The sequence below is a fragment of the Rhipicephalus microplus genome, unplaced genomic scaffold (genome assembly GCF_043290135.1).
Source record: "Rhipicephalus microplus isolate Deutch F79 unplaced genomic scaffold, USDA_Rmic scaffold_21, whole genome shotgun sequence".
NCBI classification, from domain to species: Eukaryota; Metazoa; Arthropoda; class Arachnida; order Ixodida; family Ixodidae; genus Rhipicephalus; species Rhipicephalus microplus.
The window spans coordinates 5,785,388-5,811,543 of NW_027464594.1; the positions used below are offsets into that span (position 1 = coordinate 5,785,388).

General features: G+C 44.5%; 2 protein-coding genes across 2 annotated transcripts in view; both read left to right on the forward strand.

Moving 5' to 3' along the window:
• Nucleotides 1-8,657: 8,657 nt before the first annotated feature.
• LOC142785324 (3-beta-hydroxysteroid sulfotransferase-like) overlaps nt 8,658-26,156 on the forward strand; it is a 58,968-nt gene continuing 41,469 nt past the window's right edge. The window contains exon 1 of the mRNA XM_075883765.1: nt 8,658-8,734. The gene's annotated coding sequence lies outside the window, so the exon portion shown is untranslated. The remainder of the gene's footprint in view (nt 8,735-26,156) is intronic.
• On the forward strand, nt 18,091-18,734 carry LOC142785404 (sulfotransferase ssu-1-like). Its single transcript, XM_075883885.1, has 2 exons — nt 18,091-18,274; nt 18,397-18,734. The coding sequence occupies exons 1-2, from the start codon at nt 18,091-18,093 to the stop codon at nt 18,732-18,734; spliced, it is 522 nt and encodes a 173-aa protein (XP_075740000.1).

Genomic DNA, 26,156 nt, shown 5'->3' on the forward strand with positions numbered 1-26,156 from the left:
CTATGCGTTCGTGCTTTAATACATACTCATGCATGAATGTACAAGCTAAGCGGGCAGCGCACATGTCCAATGAAGGGTCAATAAAGGGAGAATAAACATTTGTTCTGAGCAAACCTGGTATAGGCCGAAAAGTCGGGACACACCAGCCTTGCGGCACTCGTTATTGCAAGTAGGTTCAAACCATGGCACTGCACGTGACGCTTGCAATGTAAATCACTTTAGACTAGCATTTTAGAAGTGTAAGGTTGACACTATCTCCAACCTTTCCCTCTTTAATACTGAGGTGAAATGGATTAGGGCTGTCACAAATGTCACTGTATATATTTTGAACACGATCACTCCTCCTCAGACCAATCTATGGCCATGGGAAGGCCCGACGTACAGGTGAGACCATCTCTTGTCCATTTGACCACCTGTCGTGGAGTCCAAGCAATGTATGTACCCAGTAGGCGCTTTGTCATTGCTGTGAGTTTCGCATCTTCACCATTGCCCGAAGGTGACAGCAGTATCGTAATCTAACGGCTCACATATTTGCTACATCTTTCCATCCGCTCCCCCCCCCCTCCTTCCCGAAAAGAAAGTAACAAACTTATATGCAGTTGTGATTAGGGTTTTTAATGAAGACCATGGAGTGGACCACAAAAAGCGCAGGAGCACTTGCACAGTCATATGTGATGCGAAGCATCATGCACATTATAGTAGTCTCTATATCTCAACTTTGTTCACTGTAAAACGCATATTTTACCCCTGATACAGGACACCACACTCGAATCTGCCCTGTGTCTGGCACACAGAACCATGCAGAAACCGGACTCTGGCACACATCTAATTGAACGCAACGAACCTCCTGCCTCGAGGCACGAGCGGCCTAGCCACGCTATACATACCTATCGAACGGACGCCTATCCGTTACCGAACATCGAACGGCATACTCGAGGCACAAAGACAGGAAAGGTGCTCTGAATCCTTATCTCATCCCAAACTCAGCGGCAAACGGGCAAGTAACTGGAGCAGAAAACATACACCTACCCACAGTTACGTAAATTTCACAAGATATTTTCCGATAATCACAGTGACAAAAGTCTGAAGCGCGGCTCTGCCCCGACACTCGAGTGCATACAAACAAAGATAAGCGCGCGCACGGAGGAGTAGTGCGGTGGCACCCCTAGTCACCCTATAAAGGAGGACAGTGGGTGTGCGCAAAATCTGCTGCATACATCAACGTAATGTGCAGGGGGTGCTCTACGATGAACACTTGCACACCCCCTCCTCTGAAAGGAAACGCTGCACATGCCTACGCATACATACCAGTGCACGCAGCGTTCGCAAGACGCCATTTCGCTGGTAATTGCGGGCGGACTAGTAAATTAGCCCTGGAAGGCGCGGATCTACAAACGGGACTTGGAAAGTCTAGTGCTGGCCCTCGATAAGGCCTGGCGAGATGCTATTGTCAATGGAGCCCTGGACAAGAGGCTGCATGCTCAGTGACCAGAAAGCCTTGGGGTTATTAGTTATTTCTCTCTCTCCTCTCTCCTCTTGTTGATCTCTCCTTCCCTCCGCATGATTCTCGCTCTGATGATGTAAGTTTCTCTTTCAATATATATATATATATATATATATATATATATATATATATATATATATATATATATATATATATATATATATATGTGTGTGTGTGTGTGTGTGTGTGTGTGTGTGTGTGTGTGTGTGTGTGTGTGTGTGTGTGTGTGTGTGTGTGTGTGTGTGTGTGTGTGTGTGTGACGTATCAAGCGATGATTGGTAGAGGCCGAGAAGGAAGAAGTGCAGAATAGAATAAACATGGGGTATGAGCCAGGCCACGTCACCCATTCATCGTAGCGTCACACAAGTCGACAGGATGGAGACCTACCTGCCCCTTCATCAGTCACTCATCATCGACGCAGTTCCCCAGAAGACACCCTGACCATACATGGACTACCGAATCATCGCTTAAGAGGACAACGACCAGCACCATGACAGAACCATCGGCTGACCTCGACATCCCCAAGTACACCGGATCAGCGGACGACGGACCCGTACAGGACTGGTTCAACCTGTTCGAACTCCACGCTACCGCTGCATCTTGGTCGGAACGGGAGATGGTTACGAACTTCAGCGACTACGTCACCGGTGAGGCATTCAAATTTTACCTGATTCACATATTTGAGAACGACGAGTCATGGCAAAAAATCAAAGAGGAGATGATTACCCGTTTTAATGACTATAGCCAAGACCTACTCATTGCCAACCATCTAGAGACAACCGCACACTATCGTCGATTTCCTAAGCAGTCCTCAACCATTCGAAAGCCCAGTGCGAATCGGCAAGTGGCTCAAGACAAAGTGGCACATGCGTTTACTTACAGAAGGCCATGCGTACATTGGGAAAAACCCAACCGTCAAGCGCGTTTCCCTTCACGAAAGCCGGTATTTTCAAAGTCGTCGCTCCAGCACACGACACGAGACGTTGCTTACCCACCTCATGCACTTCATTTTTCGTCTCGCATACGTGGTCCACCAACCGGTTTTTCATCACGCGGCTCTTCAAGCGTTCCTGACGCTCACCGTTGGCCTCATAAGGACATCATGTTCACGATAGACGAGTTGACACACCGAGAAAATACCCAGTTGAGCCATGCTCCTTCCGCACGGGTTCATGCATCACCGCCCCGTGCATACATACTCGACAGTCGAAGCAACACCGAAGGGTTAGGCACATCGAACGTCAGACGCTGCCATGCGCAAGAGCCTCTCGTAGTGAACAGTGCAGAAAAAGCTTCTGAAGAACTTTCTATCAACTCTGAAGCATCATCTTCATTGCCTGAATTGCATGACAACTGCTCAAAGACTACCAGCTGCCGACTGGATACCCCATCAGGTTGTCATGAAAACCAGCGCGATGTTCGAGAAGGGCCTCCACCGCAATATGGTCCACAGCAAGGTCAGCAACGCCAGCAAAAGCAAGTTCGTGAATCACAGACACTCCAACGGACACACCAACAAGGACGACGACGCAAAGCAAGCCTCTTAAAACAAATTCAAGAAGCGAGGCAACTTCGCATAAAGGATCGGCGCCAGAAACGCATTTGGCACAAAACATCAAGACTGCGCCTAAAATTACAGCTCCGAAACCTCAGGAAACACCGAACAAGACAAGAAGTTACCAGTTCTACCATGCAAAGATTCAGACACCATCCCATTAGTTTACGACAACGGAGCCAACGCCACAGAAAACTACGAAAGAGACTGAACGTTATAATTTGTACAACGCACAAACATAGACATAATTCCTTGAACTTCAGTTCTTGTACAAGCAGGCTGCAAGCGCTAATTCTGTCTCAGCCGCGACACAAAATACAGCGCGTACGACAGAGGATTCGGCGCCTACGACATTCGACCTTCAAGTGCTCCAAGGACTTCCAACCTTGTTCGTTCCTCGCAGCTGCTCAAGTAATGTCATGGTCAGTGCAGTTTTGCAAGACGCGGTTACCATCTCCAGAACGCCACAGCCAACCTCGCCCACCAGAACTCCCCCATTCACCGGACTGCCGCACTCATTTCTGAAGTTTTGCGAGTTTACGGAACACCACTGGGACATGAAACCAATTGTGCATTTTGACATTTGCGACTTCTCAACCTTGCCTTGTTTACTTTTTCTCGTTCGTAATCCATGCCTTCTTTCGGGGAGAGGGGGAATCGTGTGACGTATCAAGCGATGATTGGTAGAGACCGAGAAGGAAGAAGTGCAGAATAGAATAAACATGGAGTATGCGCCAGGCCACGTCGCCCATTCATCATAGCGTCACATATATATATATATATATATATATATATATATATATATATATATATATATATATATATATATATATATATATATATATATATATATATATATATATGGCCACAGGAAATTACTATTCCTCCGCGCAACGCAGACGTTGGGAACCAGAGAAACGCTAACGGCACGACTACGAGCGACGAAGCCAGTCGCAATGCACGAGCCGGCCCTGCATGCGCCCGGTACTCCACCAAACAGCCAACGCGCGTGAAGAAGAAGAGAACGAGGGTGCTCGAGGCAGAGGCTCACGAGGACTACCGCCCTTGGATCTTCTTGATTGCTGTGCGTCGTTAGCTTTGGGCACAGGTTCACCCTTAATAAACCGTGTAAATAGAACATCGTTGTTTTGAGGCTGCTACATTCGTTACATTTTCTGGTGGAGGTGCGGGGTAGATGATTCCAGCCCCCACGAGAGAGCGAAGTCCAAGCCCTGACCATCCGCAAGCCGTGGAGCTTACGCCGGTGCACCAACGGATCAGTCGCCGTATTCGAGAGGATTCACCAGAATTTGGACCACTTCCTCCTGTGCCAAGGGCATCAGCGACGGAAACAAGAAACGCCAACACCATGACTAGCCAAGTTGCACCATCACAGCTCATTGTCAGCCAGCCCGTCATACCGAAGGTGTTCCATGGTGACCCGTTCGAGGACGCCGAAGACTGGCGGGATCATTTCGAGAGGGTGGCGAACATAAACCAATGGAACGAAGCAGGCAAGTTGCGCAACGTATACGTCTCTTTGAAAGATGCAGCGCGAGTGCGGTACTAAAACCACGACGCATCTTTGACGTCCTGGGAAGAGTTCCGGCGACAGCTACTGTGTACGTTTGGCAACAATGATCGCCGGGAAAAGGCAGAAGCAGCTCTTCGTGCACGGAATCAACGCACAAATGAGACTGTCGCTATGTACATAGAAGACATGTCCCGCCTGTTCAAGCGAGCTGATCCCAACATGACTGAAGACAAGAAGGTGCGTCATCTCATGCATGGGGTAAAACAAGAGCTGTTCGCGGGACTCGTTCGCAATCCGCGACGTACTGTTGCTGAGTTTCGGTCGGAAGCAACAACAATAGAAACGACGCTGCAGCAGAGAGCCCGGCAATACAGTCGTAGCGTAGCCTGTACATCAGCAGGGGTCTTCTTGGCAAACATTGTCGATAATCTTGACAATCTGCGGGAGCTCGTCCGGTCAGTTGTCCGGGAGGAACTACGCAAGCTGCAGCCACCCGCTTCACCGGAACTGTCTATTGCGAATGTTGTTCGAGAAGAAATTCGGCAGGCCATGTGGGAGCCGCAAAGGCATGCACCACCGACACGACACGCGGTAACTTACTCTGAGGTGCTCAGGCAGCCTGCTGTCCATTGTGCACCTATCGAGACACCTGGTACTTACGCACCGACAACACGTAGCCCGCAACTCGCAGCGGCAACTCGCAGCGCACCTCTTCCGACGGAGACAAGACCTCGAAAAAGCGATGTATGGCGAGATGCGGAATGTTGGCTCCTGTGCTTCCACTGTGGAGAGGCTGGCCATTTTTACCGGTTTTGCCGATATCGTCAAGCTAGTCTTCGAGGATTTGCGGCCAACGCACCGTGTCCGCAAAACGGGGAAAGGCCGTCCGACATCGAGGAATACCTGTGCTCACGTCAGAGCTTCGACCTGCATCGTCGTGACCAACCGCGGTCACCATCCCCTCTTCGTCAGTGCTCGCCAAGCCCACGTTCTTTTCAAAACGCACCTAGGCATCGTTCGCCTGGTCCAAACCCGGGAAACTGAAGTGGGCGACCTGTGGAGGCGAGGCCGCCGGTGACTCGAAATACGAAGATCCTCCACTGCGACACCAGCGTGACGACGACGACGACTGTCTCCAGGTAAAGAAGTGCAGTAATGAGAAGATAACTTCAGACTTGCCATTGGTAATTGACGGGCTAGAGCTCATGGCTTTAATCGATACCGGTGCGGATTACTCTGTGATAAGGTACGATTTAGCGAAGTGCCTCAGGAAAGTTCTGACCGAATGGAGTGGACCTCAAGTACGTACGGCTGGCGGTCACCTTATTACGCCTCTCGGCAGATGCGCCGCAAGAGTTGAGATACGAAGTTTCAGTTACGTTGGTGACTTTGTTGTCCTGCCCGTATATTTGAAAGAAGTTATACTCGGAATGGATTTTCTGCAAGCAAATGGTGCCATTATTAATTTGCAAAAGTCCAGCGTATCATTTTCGACGGAACAGGCTATAAAGGTAGCTTGAGCAGACGAGCAATACACCACTCCACTGCGCATCGTCGATGATGATGTTGTTAAGGCGTTTATTAGCCGGCAACGAGCGAGAATATACAATGGCGACAGTCACGGTCAAGCACGGGCTCTCAGCGCGAGCGGCGTCCTTGTTGGGAAGCCCCACTAGGAGGTACTCAAGAGTTCGACCCATTTCATAGTTCGGAGGCTTCGCTACAATGTGACTGTACCGCCGCAGAGCCGTGTAATGGTTCTAGTCAAAAATTATACGTTTGGTGGCTACGAAGGTGTGGCAGACAGCAACATGAATGTTTTCCTGAAAAGAGGTGTTTGTGTGGCACGAGGGATTATCCAGCTACGAAGCGGGTACGCAGACGTCCTCCTAACAAATTTTGGGAACGAATTCCAGCACATCGCAAAGGGGACAGCCATAGCCTTTCTCCATTATGTTTGTGAAGCCACAGAAATATGCAGCCTTGAAACAACGTCAACGGATATGAAACCAACATCTGATGTCTGCGACGTAATATCCGTAAATCCCAATCTTTCAGTGATCCAACGTCAACAGCTATACGACCTTGTACGGGAATTTGGCAGCTGTTTCTCCAATAGTTCAAAGGTACGACGCACAACCATTGCAAAACACAGGATCGTCACAGACAAGACAACCAGGCCGGTACGCCAGCACCCGTGCCGCGTTTCACCAAAAGAAAGGGAAGTCATCAAGAATCAAGTACAGGAGATGCTTGAAGATGATGTTATTCAACCTTCTAGCAGTCCGTGGGCGTCTCCTGTAGTACTTGTCAAGAAGAAGGGTAACACGCTAAGGTTTTGCGTCGACTACCGGAAATTAAATGCTGTGACTAAATGGGTTGTATATCCCCTCCCGCGTATTGACGACACATTAGACAGAATTCGGTGTGCCAAGTTCTTTTCATCACTAGATCTGAAAAGTGGATACTGGGAGATCGAAGTTGATGAACGTGATCACGAGAAGACTGCTTTTGTTACCCCGGACGGACTCTATGAATTCAAGGCTCTCCCTATTGGTCTCTGTTGTGTGCCGGCAACGTTCCAACGCATGATGGACACTGTACTTTCCGGATTGAAGTGGCAGTGTTGCTTAGTGTACCTTGATGACATGGTAATCTTCACCACTACATTCTAGGAGCATATCAAGCACCTGCGAACAGTGTTAGAAGCAATCCGTTCGGGAGATTTGACCATCAAGCCAGAGAAGTGCCAATTCGGTTTCGAAGAGCTTCAATTCCTTGGGCACGTTGTCAGCGCCCATGGTGTGCGCTCTGATCCCGAAAAGACTGCCGCCGTTGCAAGGTTCCCGGTGCCAGCAGACAAAAAGTCAGTACGGAGATTCCTAGGTCTCTGTGCTTACTACCGACGATTTGTCAGAAATTTCTCGCAGATTGCAGAACCCTTGACAAAACTTACATGTACCTTTCTAGTGGGAAACAGAGCAACAAAGCGCCTTCAACGAATCCTTCCCTCCACATGTTTCTCGCTCTGATGTAGGTTTCTCTTTCAATATATATATATATATATATATATATATATATATATATATATATATATATATATATATATATATATATATATATATATATATATATATATATATATATATATATATATATATATATATATATATGTGTGTGTGTGTGTGTGTGTGTGTGTGTGTGTGTGTGTGTGTGTGTGTGTGTGTGTGTGTGTGTGTGTGTGTGTGTGTGTGTGTGTGTGTGTGTGTCGCTTAACTAACGCATTTGTGCTCCAAAAGTGAGGTTTTTAGGCTATATGAAAGGCTAAACTACTAATATGATAAAAATCGCTTTGCCATTTCAGTGTCCTTAAAGTCAGTGTCCTTAAAATCGCTTCAGTGACCTTAACGTTGCTGCACAGCCTCCTTAAACAAGAAAAGACCGCTTTTCGAAACGTGAGATCCACAGCACCTCCTGTTCCAAGCATATTTTTATCCCAACATGGACCACAAAGATTTCAAATATTTCATACAGAGCTTTTACGAAAAAACGTCGGTGTGGTCCCTAAAGTAATTATCGTGTCTTTTACAGGAATGATGAATTTCTCAAACTTTGTGCTAGGCCACATCATTGCGTGTATTTTTTCATTGACACGTGAAAGCATGTAATGTGTCTACAACCGTGTTCAAGCAGAAAATGAAACTTGCTATCCGGTGAACGGCTGTATCGTTAGTGACAGCGTCCTAATTATTTTGTTTCTTTGTAAGCTTCGAATAATGTGCTCTTTGAATCACAACGGCGTGATTTCTCGACAAAAGGTCACATAAAATGGAAGATCGTGCTGATTTTGTCTCTAAACTGACGGAGAACTTAAACTTCAATACACCGTTGTACAATCTGTCACAGCTGCATTACTTTTTAGAGGCAGCATTCGCAGGCAGACTCGAGCTAAAAAAAAAAGATGAGTGCTTCTCTTCTAGTCTCCACCGTACCAACAGCTCACAGCTGCGTCACACATGACCGACATTATTCACAGTAAATGCAAAAGTATTAAATGGGGCCTACGACGCTCTTCCCGTGAAATGGTAAAAAATTCAGTCGACATTTAGAAGGGCATTTCGTTCGTGCATATCAACCATAGGTGAGCAGTGATTGAAACCTTTGTCAAAAGACGACAGGGTAATATTGGCTCCGTTTATGCGATTGATGAAGCTTAACTGAAATCAACTATCTTGCTTTTTAAGTTTTTGGTGTCTGACTGTTCTGCATTTGTTCTCAATATGCTGACATGTTCGCCTCAAAGCGTAGTTTGGTATCGCGGTTGGATTGTTTCTACTAACAATAGTGAGTGTACTAGTACGTGGCAGTCTCGCAGAGGAAGACATAACGATTGCTTATTCAATCAAATCTTGTCGGGCACATTAGTAAGTATGGAACGCTTTCATTTTTGCGTCGGGAAAGACGAAAACATAAGAGGAGGCGTGACAGGCCCTCCAATAACAACTGGCTTGTTGCGAACGTTACAACAAAGTATGATGCATAGTCATGGGCAGACATGACGAGCGCATATTAATGCAGCACAACTTATCAATTAGCGAACAATCTTTCATCTTGAACCATACTTGCTGTTGCTCGATATAATCGGGACGGCTCCCTCATAGTTCAGTACTGAGTACTCAAAATTGTTAAACATTTTTTTTTCAAAACACATGTAAAATGAAAAAACCTAATCAAACTCTGATACCGGTTAATAGATGGGTAAGTGAACACGCGTGAAAAACTTAAAGAAAATATGTCGTTCCTCTGTTCAAAATGTGCGTGCAAACCGATACCTCTTGAATTCAAAGGTATGGGTAGTAGCTGAAACTAATCATCCCGTAAAGTCATGGAGGTGCGTGTGCTATCTGAACAAAAAGGTACTGATTATGTTATCTACACGTTTATTTGCGTGCACAAGAGCTGCAGGTTTTGTAATGTCACATGCCCTACAAGTGGTGTTGTCTTGATATGCGCTCGGTACGTCTGCACGTGACGGCGCTACATATTTCCTGACAACCTTTCCAATAAAGCCGTGGTTAGTAGCACCTGTCCCTTCTTCCCTCGTGTAGTCGTCTTTCTTAGCACAAAAATTAAGATGTGATTACTTATGCGCTGTATTTTGCTTCATTCTTTCCTTTGGTAGCTTTCTTACTTTTTTGCCTACACGAGTATGCAGCCGCACGAGCCTTCCAAATAAACGCGGATCCTACGAGTCGAGTAATACGTTTACGTATTTCGCCCGGCATGCAAACTCTGCCACTTTGCAGTGTGTACAATATTACGTGCTCAATCATGTATTTGTAGATTTTTCAAGCAGACGCTTCAGTTTATGCTGACCAGTTGTCGCCACTTCATCAAGTCTTGCTCTGGATTAAACAAAGGACCAGAGTCTTCGTCAGAAATACGCTTTCAGATGGCATTGCACAATCCCTTTCATTTCGCTTGCTTTCAACAGATCGTTTCAGACGTTCCATAGGATTCTTTTTCCATTTGATGAAAAATAAAATAATGGTTCTGTCTTGTTTTGATATTATATAAATATTTGAAATCGCATTCTTTGAAGCGCCAACGATTTCTGTCTGTATGCAACTCATGATACTCTTATGTCGACATTGAGCAACAATGCTCAAAGCCAAATCCTATCGCAGTCAAGGCGCCTGTTGAACCACAATGCACTGCAGAATTCTACATTTATTCCCCGGGATTATTGCACTTAATTGATAAAAACTTCATGATTTATCGCCCCCCCCCAACACCTAACTCTCAGCCATCGTCTTCAGCGTTTCATATTATTCATTGTCGGCCTTGTCACTTTAAATGACCGCAGGTAGTCTCCCTGCGCATCATGAGGTGTGTCGAAGGCTTTTTTTCGAGTTATAATGTCAGCTAGACTGCTCCCTGTCTATGCTTGCTTTATGATTCACTCTGCTATCTTCCGGCCACTTATTTTTGTATTTGTTGGGATATACCACGCCTAACCCCGATACGGCTATGAGAGACACCACAGTGGTGGGTTCCGTACATTTCGCCTACTTAAGGTTACTTAACGTGCACCTAAACCTAAATAAAAAAATTCACAGCATATCCACGGGGTGAATGATGATGAGTGGGCGAAGCTCCTGAGGGGAAATCATCGGTAAAACCGTGACTGTTTAGTGAACGTTCGCCCACTACATTATCAAGAAAGGCGTGAGAAACACTGTATGTGCATATGTACGGCAGGGTCCTCGCGCCGCTGCCGTGACGCTTGGGCCTCTCGTTCTCGAACGCTGGGATCTTGGCGGCGGCGTCGCGCAGCCAGACGACACGCTTCGGCCTCCCGCTCTCGTACGGCAGGATGTTGGCGGCGGCGCCGCGTAGTTTCACGGAGCGCTTCTGCCTCGCGGTCTCGCACATCGGGATTCTGTCTGCGAGCACGCGCTGCCGCCGCTCTGCGGCCTTATCGATTGGGCAACTCCGAGCGCGCGCCAACAGCAAACGGATTTTGTTGCAACGCTCCCCGCCACCGAGTAAACAATCGAAGAACTAAGCAGCCGCCGCCTTGTGCGCTCGCCGCTCGGCGGCGTTATCCATCGGGCAACTCTGAGCGCGCCCCAACAGCGAACGGATCCCCGCCATTTAGTAAACAATCGAAGAACTAAACTAGAGGTAGCCACGTCATCTAGTAAACAATGCAAGAACTAAACTAGAGGTGGCTACATACATACGCCGAGGATGGACAGACCCACGCCTTCAGGAACTTCGCCCCTAAAAGGCGTTTTTGCCTCTACCGACAATGCATACTCTCCGGCTGGGATTTATTCTTGCGATCTTCGGGTCAGCACTCGAGCTTCAAAACCGCTAGACCACTGTGACATGTTACAACACAATAATCTTTGTTCACCAACGCAGGCTGCCAGTCAACTTTTTTTAATTCTTTTTTACGCTTCGTGTTTGAGTCAAATGTGTTATAATTGGCAGTATACAGTGATGGTTCACATTACGGGGAAACTAGGCGAACTAACAATATAAGTCAGAGGGAAAGACGACAGCATTATCCACAACAGTACCCTACTAACTAGAAAATAATATAAATGCACGAGAACACATGCGCCATGAGTAGAACATTCGCAAATGATCCCGATGACCTCATAGTTACCGTCTACAATCAATCACAAGTAATCGAACTAACTGCAATAAATAAAAAGCCTTCCTTAGATTGAGAGACCCAATAAATTGGTATTTATTCGCTTTTGTGTCATTTATGGAAAAAGGAACCGCTGGGCATTACTATGGGAAATGGCGTGAGTAGTTCAATGTTCAATTTTCACCTTGTTAAACTAGACAGGTGTTGTCATCTAGTGGGGCACGGTTGAAGGAAGCAGGCCTGCCATCTAGAAGACCATGGCAAGAAATTGTTCAATGGCCGTTGTTGGTGCTGTGGATCCCGCTACTTTCGCCCTGCTGCTACTAGTGTCGGTGGCCGCGCAGTAAAGCCATTGTGCATAGCAATTGTGACGTGAGTTTCCACTTGAGGCGGGTAATTTAAAGTGCGCTAACACGGTGCGGATCACTAAAGCATTTCAAAAAAAGCACTTCCTTGGCACAAAAGTAGCACAACGAGGTTTCCGGAGCACTATTCAGGAATGAACATTTACTAAATATTGCTCTTTAGTGTCCCTTTAACGACAATTCCAAACTTACTCTCGTGATTTATTAATATCTGCCGTATGCGCCTCAGTCTAGCCCAGTCCTTTGACAATTTTTTTTTGTGAGTACATTCACCTGTGACTGGTAATTACGGCATGTCTGCATCAACGTGAGCCCTTTTATCCTTTCCAGCCTCCTAGTTACGTGCAAGTGGCCGGGCGGGGTTATAACCACGATAGGTAACTTCATTACACCGTCCTAAACATTACACTGCTGCAGTTACCAATAGTGGGTACATTTTATCTGTATTTTCTAGGAGCGAAGCTCCTTATGCTCGAACGATTTCCTTTCTCTCCACCCATGCATCTGTTCGTGCATCCGTACGTCTGTCCTCCCGTGTATCTGTCTGTCCATCCATCCGTACATCTATACGTCCGCCCGTCCATCCATCTATCCAAGTCTCAGTTCGTCGGTGACTTCAACGTCGATATTATGGACCTTAGCACTAACTTCACTCCATCATCAGCATTCACTGAATCGGCTGCCAATTTTTGTTAATTGCAAGAACAAGTTATAACTCGTTACGTGGTGTCATTTCTGCTCATTTACTTCTCTCCCCATTGGTACTTCGTTATGGTGGCCGCATCTTACTTTCCAAATATGTGAAACCAACGCACCCACTCATCTGCAACACCAGGACAACTTAGAAGTGATTCTCCACGCTTAATTGAACGCGGTTGTTCTGTTGCTTTAGTTCTCAAAAAAGTCATATCAGAACCAAGTATGCTGTTAATAAAACTGAAAATGTTGTTATGCACTCAAATTGAACAAATATTCGCTGATCGGGAATTTTCTTTAAATACTGGGCACTGCATATTCGCATCACTATCATTTCCAGTGGTTTGTACGTTCGGCGCGATCCTTCACCTAAGTGGGATCTCAGGATTACTTTTCTGCGGAATTACCCTCTTGTACTTCCCCGTCAAATAAGCTTTAAGTGTGTGCATCCTCCGGTCATAAGTTATTTGTTAGCAGTATAGGGACGAAGTTGTTTCAGCGCGTAAGCGTTAAAGAGCTCGTTTCGAAAAAAAATTCTGGCGTCAGCGTCGGCGTGTGCTTCATTGGTTGTGAGCGGAAAATCGTCATTTAGTCCATGACCAAAAAATCTACAAAAATGCAAATGAACTAAAATTGGGATCAAAACAGGATGTTCGCCTGACAAGCAGGTGTTCCGCCACACAGCCATGCGTCTGCTCACAAATACAAATATATTAACTTCCTCTGCATCAAAACCAGGATGTTCGCCTGACAAGCAGGTGTTCCGCCACACAGCCACGCATCTGCTTACAAATACAAATATAATAACTTCCTCTGCTCAGAAAATTCATAAAAATAACTGTCATACTTTAAAAAAAACATGTGTCCTACATATAGGCTTCACAAGGAAACCTGTATTATAGCAGTATTATTACGTGGTACAACCGTACATTGCCATCGGGTGTCAGTAGAAGTGACTATCATGAAGACTTCATAAGTTAAAGCCAGCCACATTTTACTAATAGGCTTTACTGTGCGTATCGTCTCAAGATCACGAAGTGGGTGCATAGCACGTTTAAAATCACTTCAACTGCGCAATAGATTGTGTTTAAAGCATGCTACCCATTACACCAAATGTAGCCGTATACGAAAGCCTCACTGAAACAAGCCATTTTCCACTTTAACAAGTATATTGTAGTAATCCAAGAATAAACTTCTCGAGTAACGTCATACAATGAAACCTATGCAGTAAGTGGTTGAAGTACGCACTATAGGGACAAGATATCGATATAGCGTTTCACTCTTAAAGGCGATGTTTAAGGGTTCCCCAATTTCTGACTATTTTCTAAACATGGAATCAGCCGGTAAAACAAGTCCTGAGAATGATTTGAAGACAACTTTTACCTCTCTCCATTAAGAGTGTAATTACTTAACAAGACATTTAGGCAATGGTTAGCTCAAAAAACTTTTGCGAAGCGATGGCGGCGAGCCAAAGTCTTTACGACTTCACACAAATAGGACGGAGAAGACAACGGAGTCTGCAAGAATACCCCAAAGCAATGCACGGCAATGGTCTCTTTAGGCACAATTATACTTTTTTTTACATCAAGCATCACTATTTCTTAGGTAATCTGCAATCTGTATAATATATACCCTCAGTTATTCTGAAGCTGCATACCATTTTATAAAACCACTCAAATTTAGGCCAATCTCCAACAGGGGGTACGCCTTATAAGGAATGGGTGAACAAGAACAAGAACAATTTGTATGAAGCCTATTTTCGCGCTCATATTACGTTTGAAAATGTCAAGTCAAATATTTAAATTTCCACTGTGTACTAACTTTTTTGTGAGTACAAGTGCTTTTATTTTTTCTCATTGACGATTACTGGTCATGGACCTTCTCAATTTCTCAAAACCTCACCGTCGAAACGTTATAAAGGATATTAAAATTTTGAGCTTCACCGGCATTTTAATATTTCTACAAAACCAAAATAAGGCCACTGTCTCTTGCTTTGAACTGAAGTTTCCTTAGCAAGGAAAGACGCAGGAGGAAAAGATATGTAGTGGTACCCACCACGACGAATTTCTCACAACAGAAAACCATCATGCCACAAATAACGAGGATGTTGTCGTGCAGGTTTACAGTACTCTACATAACAACTGTGTGACAGAGCTTAAAAGACACGGTAGGCTTCTTCTTCCCACGCGACGACGGTGGCTGCTCTCAAACTTCATTTGACCTGACGTACCGGCACGTTCCCACCAGAGAACGCCACACAGGAGGTTACGCTTTCCACGGATGGCTGAGTCGAAACTAGGATACCAAGCATGTGACCTCAAAAAATCGCGGTCAGAACCCCTTGAGGGGTTCTGACCGCGTGCACCCTTGAGGCCGTGTACACTTGAGGCCGTGTAACTATTGCGGTCAGAACCACTTAAGGCTGGAAACCCTTGAGGACGTGTACTTTTGAGTACACCGTGGGCCGCCGAAGCGACCTGGCTTTGTCGGACTTCTCGCATTCGGGTTTGAAACCAGACATTTCAGTGACGCGACACCAGTGATCCTCGCTTCAGTTTGAACCCGTAGAGTTCTGTCCTTGAGTTCACCTACTTGTTTTGTTTTAGGGGCGAACCTACTTAAAGAATGTGTCGTTCCTTCCTAGTCATATGTTGTAGTAGCCACTTCTGGGTATTTTTAAGTATTACTCACTAGATTATGTTGTGTGTTTAAATCCTTAGAAATATTATCACTGGAAGACGTTAGTGCTTTTCGTATAGTTGACAATTAAAGAGATTCTATGGTTTCCATGGTTAAAAAGATTCTATGGATTCTAAACAAATTCACTGGATATCCGCGGAGTAGAGATGATGAGTGCGGGGAAGCGTTCATCCGTCCACCAGTCCAATACGTGCTCTAGTGTGATAGGAGCGGACGAATGTACGAGCAGATGGACGGACGGACTGATCGACACAAAATCGAACGGACAGATGGAAGCTTAGCCCCACTCATCATCGATAACTCCGTGGATATGGTGTGATTTTATTCCTTCAGCCTTATGACACGTACCCACTCTGGGGATAACCCAAGAAGTTGTAGTTGAAAATGTGAAAATTTTTTCGAAAAGTGTCAGCTGACAAAACATTGAGAAATGCAATGGCAATAATACGTGATAGAATAAATTAGGGCAACTTAACCTCCGAATGGTTTTTCTTCTTAACATTTCCACCGTGCTCGCGGCCTAGGGGTCTTCCTACAGACCTTGACCACGCCAACTTTCCCGCCAATTTTCTTTTTCTTTTCTCGCGAAGCGGGGTTTCCCGCGTGACATTTCGCGTCGACTATGTCGTCTTCTCTCCGCGCGCTAAGTTGTGAAACATCGCTGCTACTCGCAGCCATTGCCTCCGAACGCGTCTCGAACACCATGGCGCAACACTCCACTCGAGCACCACCACATCACTACACTTGGCCACAAAATTCTGCGAAGTGACCATTCTTTTCCAGTCACTAGAATGGATTGTATTCAAACCTAAGCTTCTGCCATGTGCGCCTTAGTCCACCCTGGAATGGTAGCGTGACAAAGCATTGAGTTCCACGCGGACCTCAGATCAGGAAAAGACTTCGATGTGCATTCACCATGTTGGATATGAGAGCAGGGCATAACGCTCGAAGCTGAACTGATAGCCACACAGGTGTTTCTTTTCTTTTAAAATAGCAAACCCATTTCAAGGAGACTGGAAAACGGCCGAGTTCTGCGAATTGATCCATCATCGCAACAACACCGCAGAGCAAAAGAACACAGGATTGGAACAAGAACACACTCATCTTTGTATACAACACTCGTCATTGTCTCCTTGTGCGATCTGTGTCGTTTTGTCCTACATTTCCTAATTCTAAAACAGACACTTTCTTTTACCATTCCAAGCTCCTTTAAAGAGTAATTACTATGCATAAAAGCTCTTTTTATTTAATCACTACATTGTGCCTTTAAAAAAAGAATTCTATCAGTCAAAAGAATTGACAGTCACAAGCAAAGTTAAAGAACATTGATTTACAAATTTCTGTATCACTTTGTTACACGGCTTGCAGAAAGACGATGCAGAGGAAACGTCCAAACTACCAAGTATAGTTAAACACCTGCCTGCCTTGCAGACGGCCTGGGTTCAATCTTCACTCGGACTCGGACGTTTCTGTTTATTTTCTTTGCATCTTCATCAGTCCTCCTTTTTTTGGCCAAGAAAAACGTGAAGATTTTTAGCTCCCAAGCAAAAATGCCGATTCCCACGCCACATTCAGATTTTTTGCGAAACAAACTTTTTAACGCTCGCGTTAGCATGTGAGGCGGCAAACTTTAGCCAAGGACCCCATGATACAGATCCATAATTGACCCACACACATCATTATGTACGGTGTTACATCAACTGCTGCCTAAATTAATTAGGGGGGGGGGGGGGGTGCGCTCCCATAAACGTTCGTTTTTGTTGCAGTGTTGGTGGTCCGCTTCTTAGTGATGGAATCATTATGACAGTAATAGCCATGAATTGGTGGTAATCAAATTATTTTTATAATACTGGTCGTCTGAATTTGCCGAAGAAATGATGATGTCATCCAAGAGTACAGGAAGGCAGGCAAAGAACTTTACTTGATCCAAAGACGACACTCGCTCCCTCTTAGGGGGTGACATCGGTGGGCCGCGCCTACAAGACAGGACTGCATTTTCTGTACCACAAGTACTGGGTCCATTGCGCCTCGTTTAGTGTGTTTAGTGAATAATCAAACCTTACTAAATTACTAAAAGCACCTACTTAACTATCTTTACAAGCAAAGGCAACTCAGCCTTTTATACTAATGTCGGTTTAGTCTATGTGACAAAAATTCTAGTGCAAAATATTAAAAAAACAATTAAAAACAAAAAGGAATTTATTAGGCAATGTACGATCGAACGCTGTTCTGCTATTTTTAGCAACACCTGTTGGCATGGAGAGAAAAAGGCCTACTTTCCAAATAATTGACGGTGTTCCTAGATGTGTCTTCGTGAATCCAAACAGGCTGAAAGAAAAACTCAAGTTCAGAGCGAAGAAAGGAGACGTCGTTCAAGTTACGTTTCCGAAGAGTGGAACACATTGGCTGATGTACATCACACAATTCATTCTCAGAGGCGGACAATTAATGACAACTTGCGAAGAGTTCGGCAAAGAATGGTGCTTCCTTGAGTACATGGACTCTATTGACTTCAGCTCGTCTCTACCTCTAAGGACGTTCGCTACGCACTTGGAGTTGAACAAGTGTACCATGACTACAGAAGGCAAGTATGTCTACATCGCCCGCAATCCGTGTGACGTCTGCGTGTCTTTCTACCATATGGTTACCAACATGAGCATTTCTGAATACCGAAATGGTACGTTCGAAGATTTTGTCGACACTATTGTCAGTGGAAATTTCGGCTACGGGGACTACTTTGAACACGTAGCAGCGGGTTACGCTCTAAGAAAGAACCAAATGTGTTCTTTGTCACTTATGAGGAACTCAAAAGAAACACTCGCGAAGTGGCGCTGAGGCTAGCATTCTTTTTGGGTAGGCACTACGGGCATGCTTTAGAGAAGGACGAAGCGTTATTTCAAAGGCTACTGGAAAGATCTCAGCCCGAATACATGCGCAACGTGGCTGTTTTTGATGCGACTGACATAAACAAGCCCCAATGGAGCGAGGTGCTCTTGCGAAAGAAGATTACCTGCGGGAAAGGCTACGAAGGCGACGAGAACAAGTACTGTTACGTGAGAGTTGGTAAAGTTGGAACTTGGAAGAATTACTTCACGCCCCACCTGCTCCGTAAGATGGAGAATCGTATTTTGGAGGCACAAAAGCAGCCTTCCTTCATGGACCTCTGGAAGGACATCAGGGTGGAAACGATCGAAGTTTTGAAGGGGGCCAAATAAAGAATTCAACTCGGGTGCCTTTACTATGCGTTCATGCTTTAGTAAATACGTATGCATGAATGTACTAGCTGAGCTGGCAGGGCACACATCCGAAGAAGGGTCGAGAAAGGGAGAATAAACTTTCCGTCCTAACAAATCCTGAATGTGCTGAAGGGTCGGAACACACCAGCCTTGCGGCACTCCTCATTCAAAGTAGCCGCAAACCATGACACTACACGTAACGGTCGGGACGTAAACCACTTCAGACTGGTGCTTTGGAAGAGTAATGTTTCTCTTCTTAATGTCCAGCCTTTTCCTCAATAACAGTGAAGTGAAGCTGGTAAGTTCTGCCTGGGCTGTCACAAATGTCGCTGTACCTTTTGAGAACGTGATCCTTCCTCCTGAGCCCAAACCACGGTCATGGGAAGACCCCATACAGGTGGAAGCATCGCTTTCCCGTTTGCCTAGCTCAGGATCCTGCCCTAAAGTCCAAGCAATGTATATATGCAGAAGGCGCTTCATTGTCATTGCTGTAAGAATTCGTACGGTTTACCTGACATTATTTCTTTCTGAAATTTATTTTATCTGCTTGGGAGTCAGTGAATACTATTGCTTCTGGCCCCTAGGTTTAGAAGCCCAAAGCTGTCACTGCTTGCCATTCATCTTGTGAAGACGCTAGCCACCATTCAGTTTTTGGCCTTGCTGTCGGCGACTCTGATAACATGAGCTTCAATATAATCATTTCTATAATTGTGTAATTGTGTGATTCGCAGCATCTGTGTATCGTGTGTCAGTTTTTTAGGGGCAGGTTTTGGGTATCTTCAGTGTTGTCAGTGTTCTTGTTTTTACGTACATGTTGTGTCTAAGGGTGCTTTTTACCGAACACCGTTCTAAAAACGAACACGTGAGTGGCCTGGTAGTATGGCAACACTGGCGCACTGACTCAACAAGTTTCTGGCTCTGTGAGCATGTGCGCTCTGGCCAGGGTTGTCGATAATGGCCTCTTCGTGCCAGACCGGTTATTTACGACCCTGTCTGGCTACAGAAATTCGAGCTTCTCTGAAACGACCCGAAACCTTTGGCACCCGACATCGTCGTGGGTGCTGCCCTTGGTGGGTTCTTTAGAACCTTCTTAAAATGTGGCCGCTGACAAGCGGCAAGCTCCAAACCCCTGAACTTTCTTTAAATGAAGCTGCATTCCTCACCTCTTTCCAGGAAACAAAAATCTGTCTGTCTGTCTGTCTGTCTGTCTGTCTGTCTGTCTGTCTGTCTGTCTGTCTGTCTGTCTGTCTGTCTGTCTGTCTGTCTGTCTGTCTGTCTGTCTGTCTGTCTGTGTGGCTGGCTGGCTGGCTGGCTGGCTGGCTGGCTGGCTGGCTGGCTGGCTGGCTGGCTGGCTGGCTGCTTCCGGCTACCTTGAACGCTACCTTGGGGCATTTACTAGCCAACCTTTTTTATCATTTTGACAACCACCATTGTTTGCACACGTTTCGGTCATGTTGACCGTATGCGTGCACACACCTTCCCCGAGCCAGCGAATTAGGGCGCATCAGGGCACCCAATGCGTGGCGCACCTGCATAAACGTAGTCACTCGGGCATGGAAAGAATCACGCGACCACAGCACACTGTTGCAACCAGATTATACCACTGAGGTGCTGCGCGTAAAAGAAAATGCCAAAAAAATGGCCCTGGATTGTTGATGTCCGATCAGATTTCATGACTTCAAGCTAAAGTAGTATTACCAATGTCCTTCAACCCTGATATTACTGTGACTCCGTACTAATTTCTGTGTGCGGCTTTAAGATAAAAGAAGGCCATAGTTTAAAGAAAACTTTGTCAAAAGTTACTGTAGAACCTATATTGTAAAACTAGTACCGCACTAAATTCTAGACAAACGGTGGCACCGAAACTATAGTTATTTATAAATTAATTTTACAGCTTTGACTCGGAGGCCATTAACGTGGGCAAATAATAATAATAATAATAATAATAATACCTTTTATTTCTTCAAATAAAACAGTACATGTGACTAGACCTGCCAAAGCCAATTGGTGGCTTGAGTGGCAGAGCCTGGCAGACAGCAAAAAAAAACCGGACGCGTTACAAAATTGTATCTTATTGCCTAAGATGGATGATAGGACAAAAAACAACGTGCATATAAGATTAGAAACAACAGGGCATATAAGCAATAGTTACAAGCATTATACAATATTTACAGCAATTGAAAGTGAAAAGGTGTAAAGAAAAAAAGAAAGAATTAGAGCAAATGCTTCTTAAGCAAAGTAACACACTGGATAATTGTGCAGCATCATGCTTGCGAATGAGTGTATATGAAATAACACACGACATGCATTACAATTGTAGACAGATACGCCGTAGCAGTTTCTTTAATTTGTATTTTGTTTTTGTGCGAAAAATGCTGGGAAAAAGTACAATGAAATAGGTTGGTACAAAATGGGCTCGTATTACAGTTCCATACTTTGTCGAACACTGCGGCGTCCAGTAACGTACTCATTATTCTGCGTTCACGCTAACACAAGATCATGCTTCAACTTTTTAATCCTAACTCTATTTATAATGTTCTTTTTTCTTGTATTTGACTGCCAATTGGCACTAAGCTAGGATGGCCTGCTTAATTTGGATAATCTTGGCTTGATGTGTGAAGCCTACCCAACGGCAACCGTGATTCTGGCGGAAGATTTTGTTTCTTGGCAGAAACGTAGCCAACAGGGAGTGGGCATCGGAATCTTCCCCCTTTTCAGTTTCACTTGCATACACGCATGAACATGAACAAAGTATGGTTGATCCCTCTTCCCGCTCGAATATTCTGGGTACACCTCTGCTCTACTGTTATTTGTGCGTACAATCGAGCTGTTTGAGAGTTTTCTGCTAGGCATTGAAATGAAACAGTCTGTAGCAGCTGACAGTTTGTGAAAAAGAGAGAGCTGCACTTCAATCAGCAAGTTAAATCACACATGCCACGGCAAGATGGTGGTCGCCGGCATTATTTGGCCACCCCGCCGCGGTGGTCTAGTGGCTAAGGTACTCGGTTGCTGACCCGCCGGTCGCGGGATCAAATCCCGGCTGCAGCAGCTGCATTTTCGATGAAGGTGGAAATGTTGTAGGCCTATGTGCTCAGATTTGGGTGCGCGTTAAAGAACCCCAGGTGGTCGAAATTTCCGGAGCCCTCCACTACGGCATCTCTCATAATCATATGGTGGTTTGGGGTAGAATTTGGGGTGTTATTATTTTTGAGGCTCAGAGTGCGTGCTTCAGAAAGCAGTACTATGTTTACTAACCGCTTCGTCACAGCCAGCAGTCGCAACATGTCAAATAATTATTTAAGAATTGTGGCGGCTATCATGCAATCAAAATAACAAATTCCGTCTATTGCATAGGGGAATGCATTGTCCAAACTCGTACACAGATTCATTCTCACCGCCGCAGCCCATCCTAACGGAAACACTAACAAAAACGTTATTGTAACAAAGGTATGTTATTATCACCTGGTTCCATGTCGGTAACACTTAAGTGATATCACTCACTCAGAATCTTAATGCTGAAACAGGATTTGATGTCAATTCACCTTTGCAACGCCACATTTACAGTCGTGGAATGAAGTGCATTTTTATCCTGTTAATTCACGCTTGAAAACGAACAGCAGGTGATAAATCAGTAGGACATTCGCGAACTTTGCCTAAAACATGATATATCCTTCGTAGGAATACGCATAATACGGAAGTAAAATGTGTCCTTACAATAAGTAGTTTATAGTTGACTTTACTGCGATATAAGAATGTTTTCAGAATGTCTATTTGTGTTACGCAGACAGAGCACCATTCGACTTCGACGTACTTAAGTAGAAGTCCTGCCGCGGTGGTCTAGTGGCTAAGGTACTTGGCTGCTGACCCGCAGGTTGCGGGATCGGATCCCGGCTGCGGCGGCTGCATTTCCGATGGAGACGGAAATGTTGTAGGCCCGTGTTCTCAGATTTGGGTGCACGTTAAAGAACCCCAGGTGGTCGAAAATCCCGTATCCCTCCGCTATGGCATCTCTCATAATCATATGGTGGTTTTGGGACGTTGAACCCCACATATCAAAATCACTTAAGTAGAAGCTTGCCGGTACGAGTAAAATCTGAAGACTACCGTCCATAATCAATTAATAACTAGCCCACGTGACAGCTATACATAGTTTATAGTTGACTTTACTGCGATATAAGAATGTTTTCAGAATGTCTATTTGTGTTACGCAGACAGAGCACCATTCGACTTCGACGTACTTAAGTAGAAGTCCTGCCGCGGTGGTCTAGTGGCTAAGGTACTTGGCTGCTGACCCGCAGGTTGCGGGATCGGATCCCGGCTGCGGCGGCTGCATTTCCGATGGAGACGGAAATGTTGTAGGCCCGTGTTCTCAGATTTGGGTGCACGTTAAAGAACCCCAGGTGGTCGAAAATCCCGTATCCCTCCGCTATGGCATCTCTCATAATCATATGGTGGTTTTGGGACGTTGAACCCCACATATCAAAATCACTTAAGTAGAAGCTTGCCGGTACGAGTAAAATCTGAAGACTACCGTCCATAATCAATTAATAACTAGCCCACGTGACAGCTGTAATAATTCATGGACAGGACAATTGGCGAAAGTGTGACATGCAAACAGCGTCGCTGATCGTATGCGCACATTGCGCTGATGTCATCATTCTGTGACGAAGAGTGATTAACAACCCGGCCTAATTTAAGGGAAATACACCGTGTGCCAAACCTCCCTCTGGCCCTGCCGCGATTTTTCTCGAGCGTAAGTGGAAATGTGATACAAAGGCAAGGCAGACGCGGGGCACGCACACACACACACACACACACACACACACACACATATATATATTTATATATATATATATATATATATATATATATATATATATATATATATATATATATATATATATATATATATATATATATATATTTATATATATACGGGAAAGAAGCGTATACCTGAAGGCTCGTTTTTTCTTGTTTTGACACAATAATAGTGAGATCTAACACACAATAATGCCAAGGAATGTATAGGGGAAGTTGTTAGAACTAATGTAATCTAAATAAGAAGAAAGAGAAGTGGGTGAAAAAACAACTTGCCAAGAGCAGGAATCGAACCTACGACCTTCGAATAAAGAGTTCGATGCTCTACCACTGAGCTGTCACGGAGGCTATCCCTCCTGCCGTTTTATTGGGTTTATATGTGAATTTAAACATGGGAGTGTCAGTCAGCGCCACCTGTAGCAATGGTGGCGAGTATGCTCGCGAAGCCCTTGATCGACTCACATAGCTCGTCAAGTTGTCCATTATCGTCTCACCAGGTCACAGGATAGGCAAAAAGCCCGCTACGACCACCGGCATCGTAATATAACCTTTGCCCCAGGTGACCGCGTGCTCTTCTGGTCACCGTGTCGCCGTGTAGGTCTCTCCGGAAAACTTTGGTCCCGATACACAGGACCCTATTTAGTCTTACATGAAGTTAGCGATGTCAACTACGAGATAACGCCATTGCACTCCAATACGTCACCAAGTTCGTCACTTGTTGACATTGTCCATGTATCGCACATGAAACCCTACTTCTGTCGCACTTATCCGGACTCGCGCCGAGGCGGCGCTCCAGCGCCCGGGGGTCCTGTTACGGAAATGAAGTAAAGGAAGAGGAAGGACACAAACAGCTGAGAGGTGCGCGAGTGTGCCTATCAGCTATTGTGACTTTTGCCTCTAGGTTTTCCTCTGTAAAAGCATTTTATACTGAAGGCACCAACCCCGTAACAATAAATAAATGAATATATATATATATATATATATATATATATATAGAAAAAGGAGTAATTCACACACAACGAACGTTTCAGCACAGTTTAGTCCGACGTTTCGACCGTGGGACCGGCCTTCGTCTGGGAATACAGGGCATAAAAATCGCGCGCTTATATATGTCAATATTCCATTATAATATATATGTCAATATTCCATATTATAAGCGCGCGATTTTTATGCCCTGTATTCCCAGACGAAGGCCGGTCCCACGGTCGAAACGTCGGACTAAACTGTGCTGAAACGTTCGTTGTGTGTGAATTACTCCTTTTTCTATACTATCAGAGCCTGCGTGATACTTCCTATAATCCCTTATATATATATATATATATATATATATATATATATATATATATATATATATATATATATATATATATATATATATATATATATATATATATATATATATATATATATATATATATATATATATATATATATACTAATAACAAAAGTGATGCTGGGTCCGGGTAAGAAATCCGTAGGGAAGAAGACGCACGTACGAAGTGATTTTATTGACGTTTCGGTCGCGGGTCCGGCCTTCATCAGATATATCAGGTTTCTGATGAAGGCTGGCCCCGCGGCCGAAATGTCAATAATCACTTCGTACGTGCGTCTTCTTCCCTATATATATATATATATATATATATATATATATATATATATATATATATATATATACATATATATATATATATATATATATATATATATATATATATATATATATATATATATATATATATATATATATATATATATATATATATATATATATATATATATATATATATATATATATACATATATATATATATATATATATATATATATATATATATATATATATATATATATATATATATATATATATATATATATATATATATATATATATGTGTGTGTGTGTGTGTGTGTGTGTGTGTGTGTGTGTGTGTGTGTGTGTGTGTGTGTGTGTGTGTGTGTGTGTTTCTAGAGAAGGGAAGACAGAAAGAATATTAGGTGGGCAGATGAGATTATGAAGTTTGCAGGTGTAAAGTGGCAGCAGGAAGTACAGGACCGAGTTCACTGGTGGAACATGGGCAAGGCCTTTTTCCTGAAGTGGGTGTAATCAGGCTGATGATATATATCATGCATATTATCAGCCTGTTCCAAGCTCCGTCATGTAAATCATGGCATCCATGAGATGCATAGCATGGTATTGGTGTCCTTGCGACGTGTCATTCATGTTCGTCGTATGCACTCGTGTCATCGAGTAAATTTGGCTCTGCATCAACTATATCACTGTGCCGCGAAGTCGCCAAACATCGTGCCATGTAAATCATGACGTCATAATTATTGTCATAGCTTCGGTGTTACGATCTGACATTCCTGTTTGTCATAAACTCATGAAATGCCACTGGAATATTTGTATATATCGGATTGACGAAACGGCCACGAGAACACAAAGTTGTCGGCGGATGAATGGAAGCACTGATGGGCGGACAGACGCCGGCTTTCAAAGTCGCAGATATTCGCTATGAAAAGTTCCACATTTAAAATATTTGTCAACGCATTGATACGGGGCTGCCAAGTGTATGAATCTTCGGA

Coding starts and splice junctions, on each gene's coding strand:
- LOC142785404 (XM_075883885.1), top strand. CDS start 18,091: ATGACTACAGAAGGCAAGTATGTCTACATCGCCCGCAATCCGTGTGAC. Junction 18,275..18,396: donor CTTTGAACACGTAGCAGCGG/GTTACGCTCTAA, acceptor GGCATGCTTTAG/AGAAGGACGAAGCGTTATTT.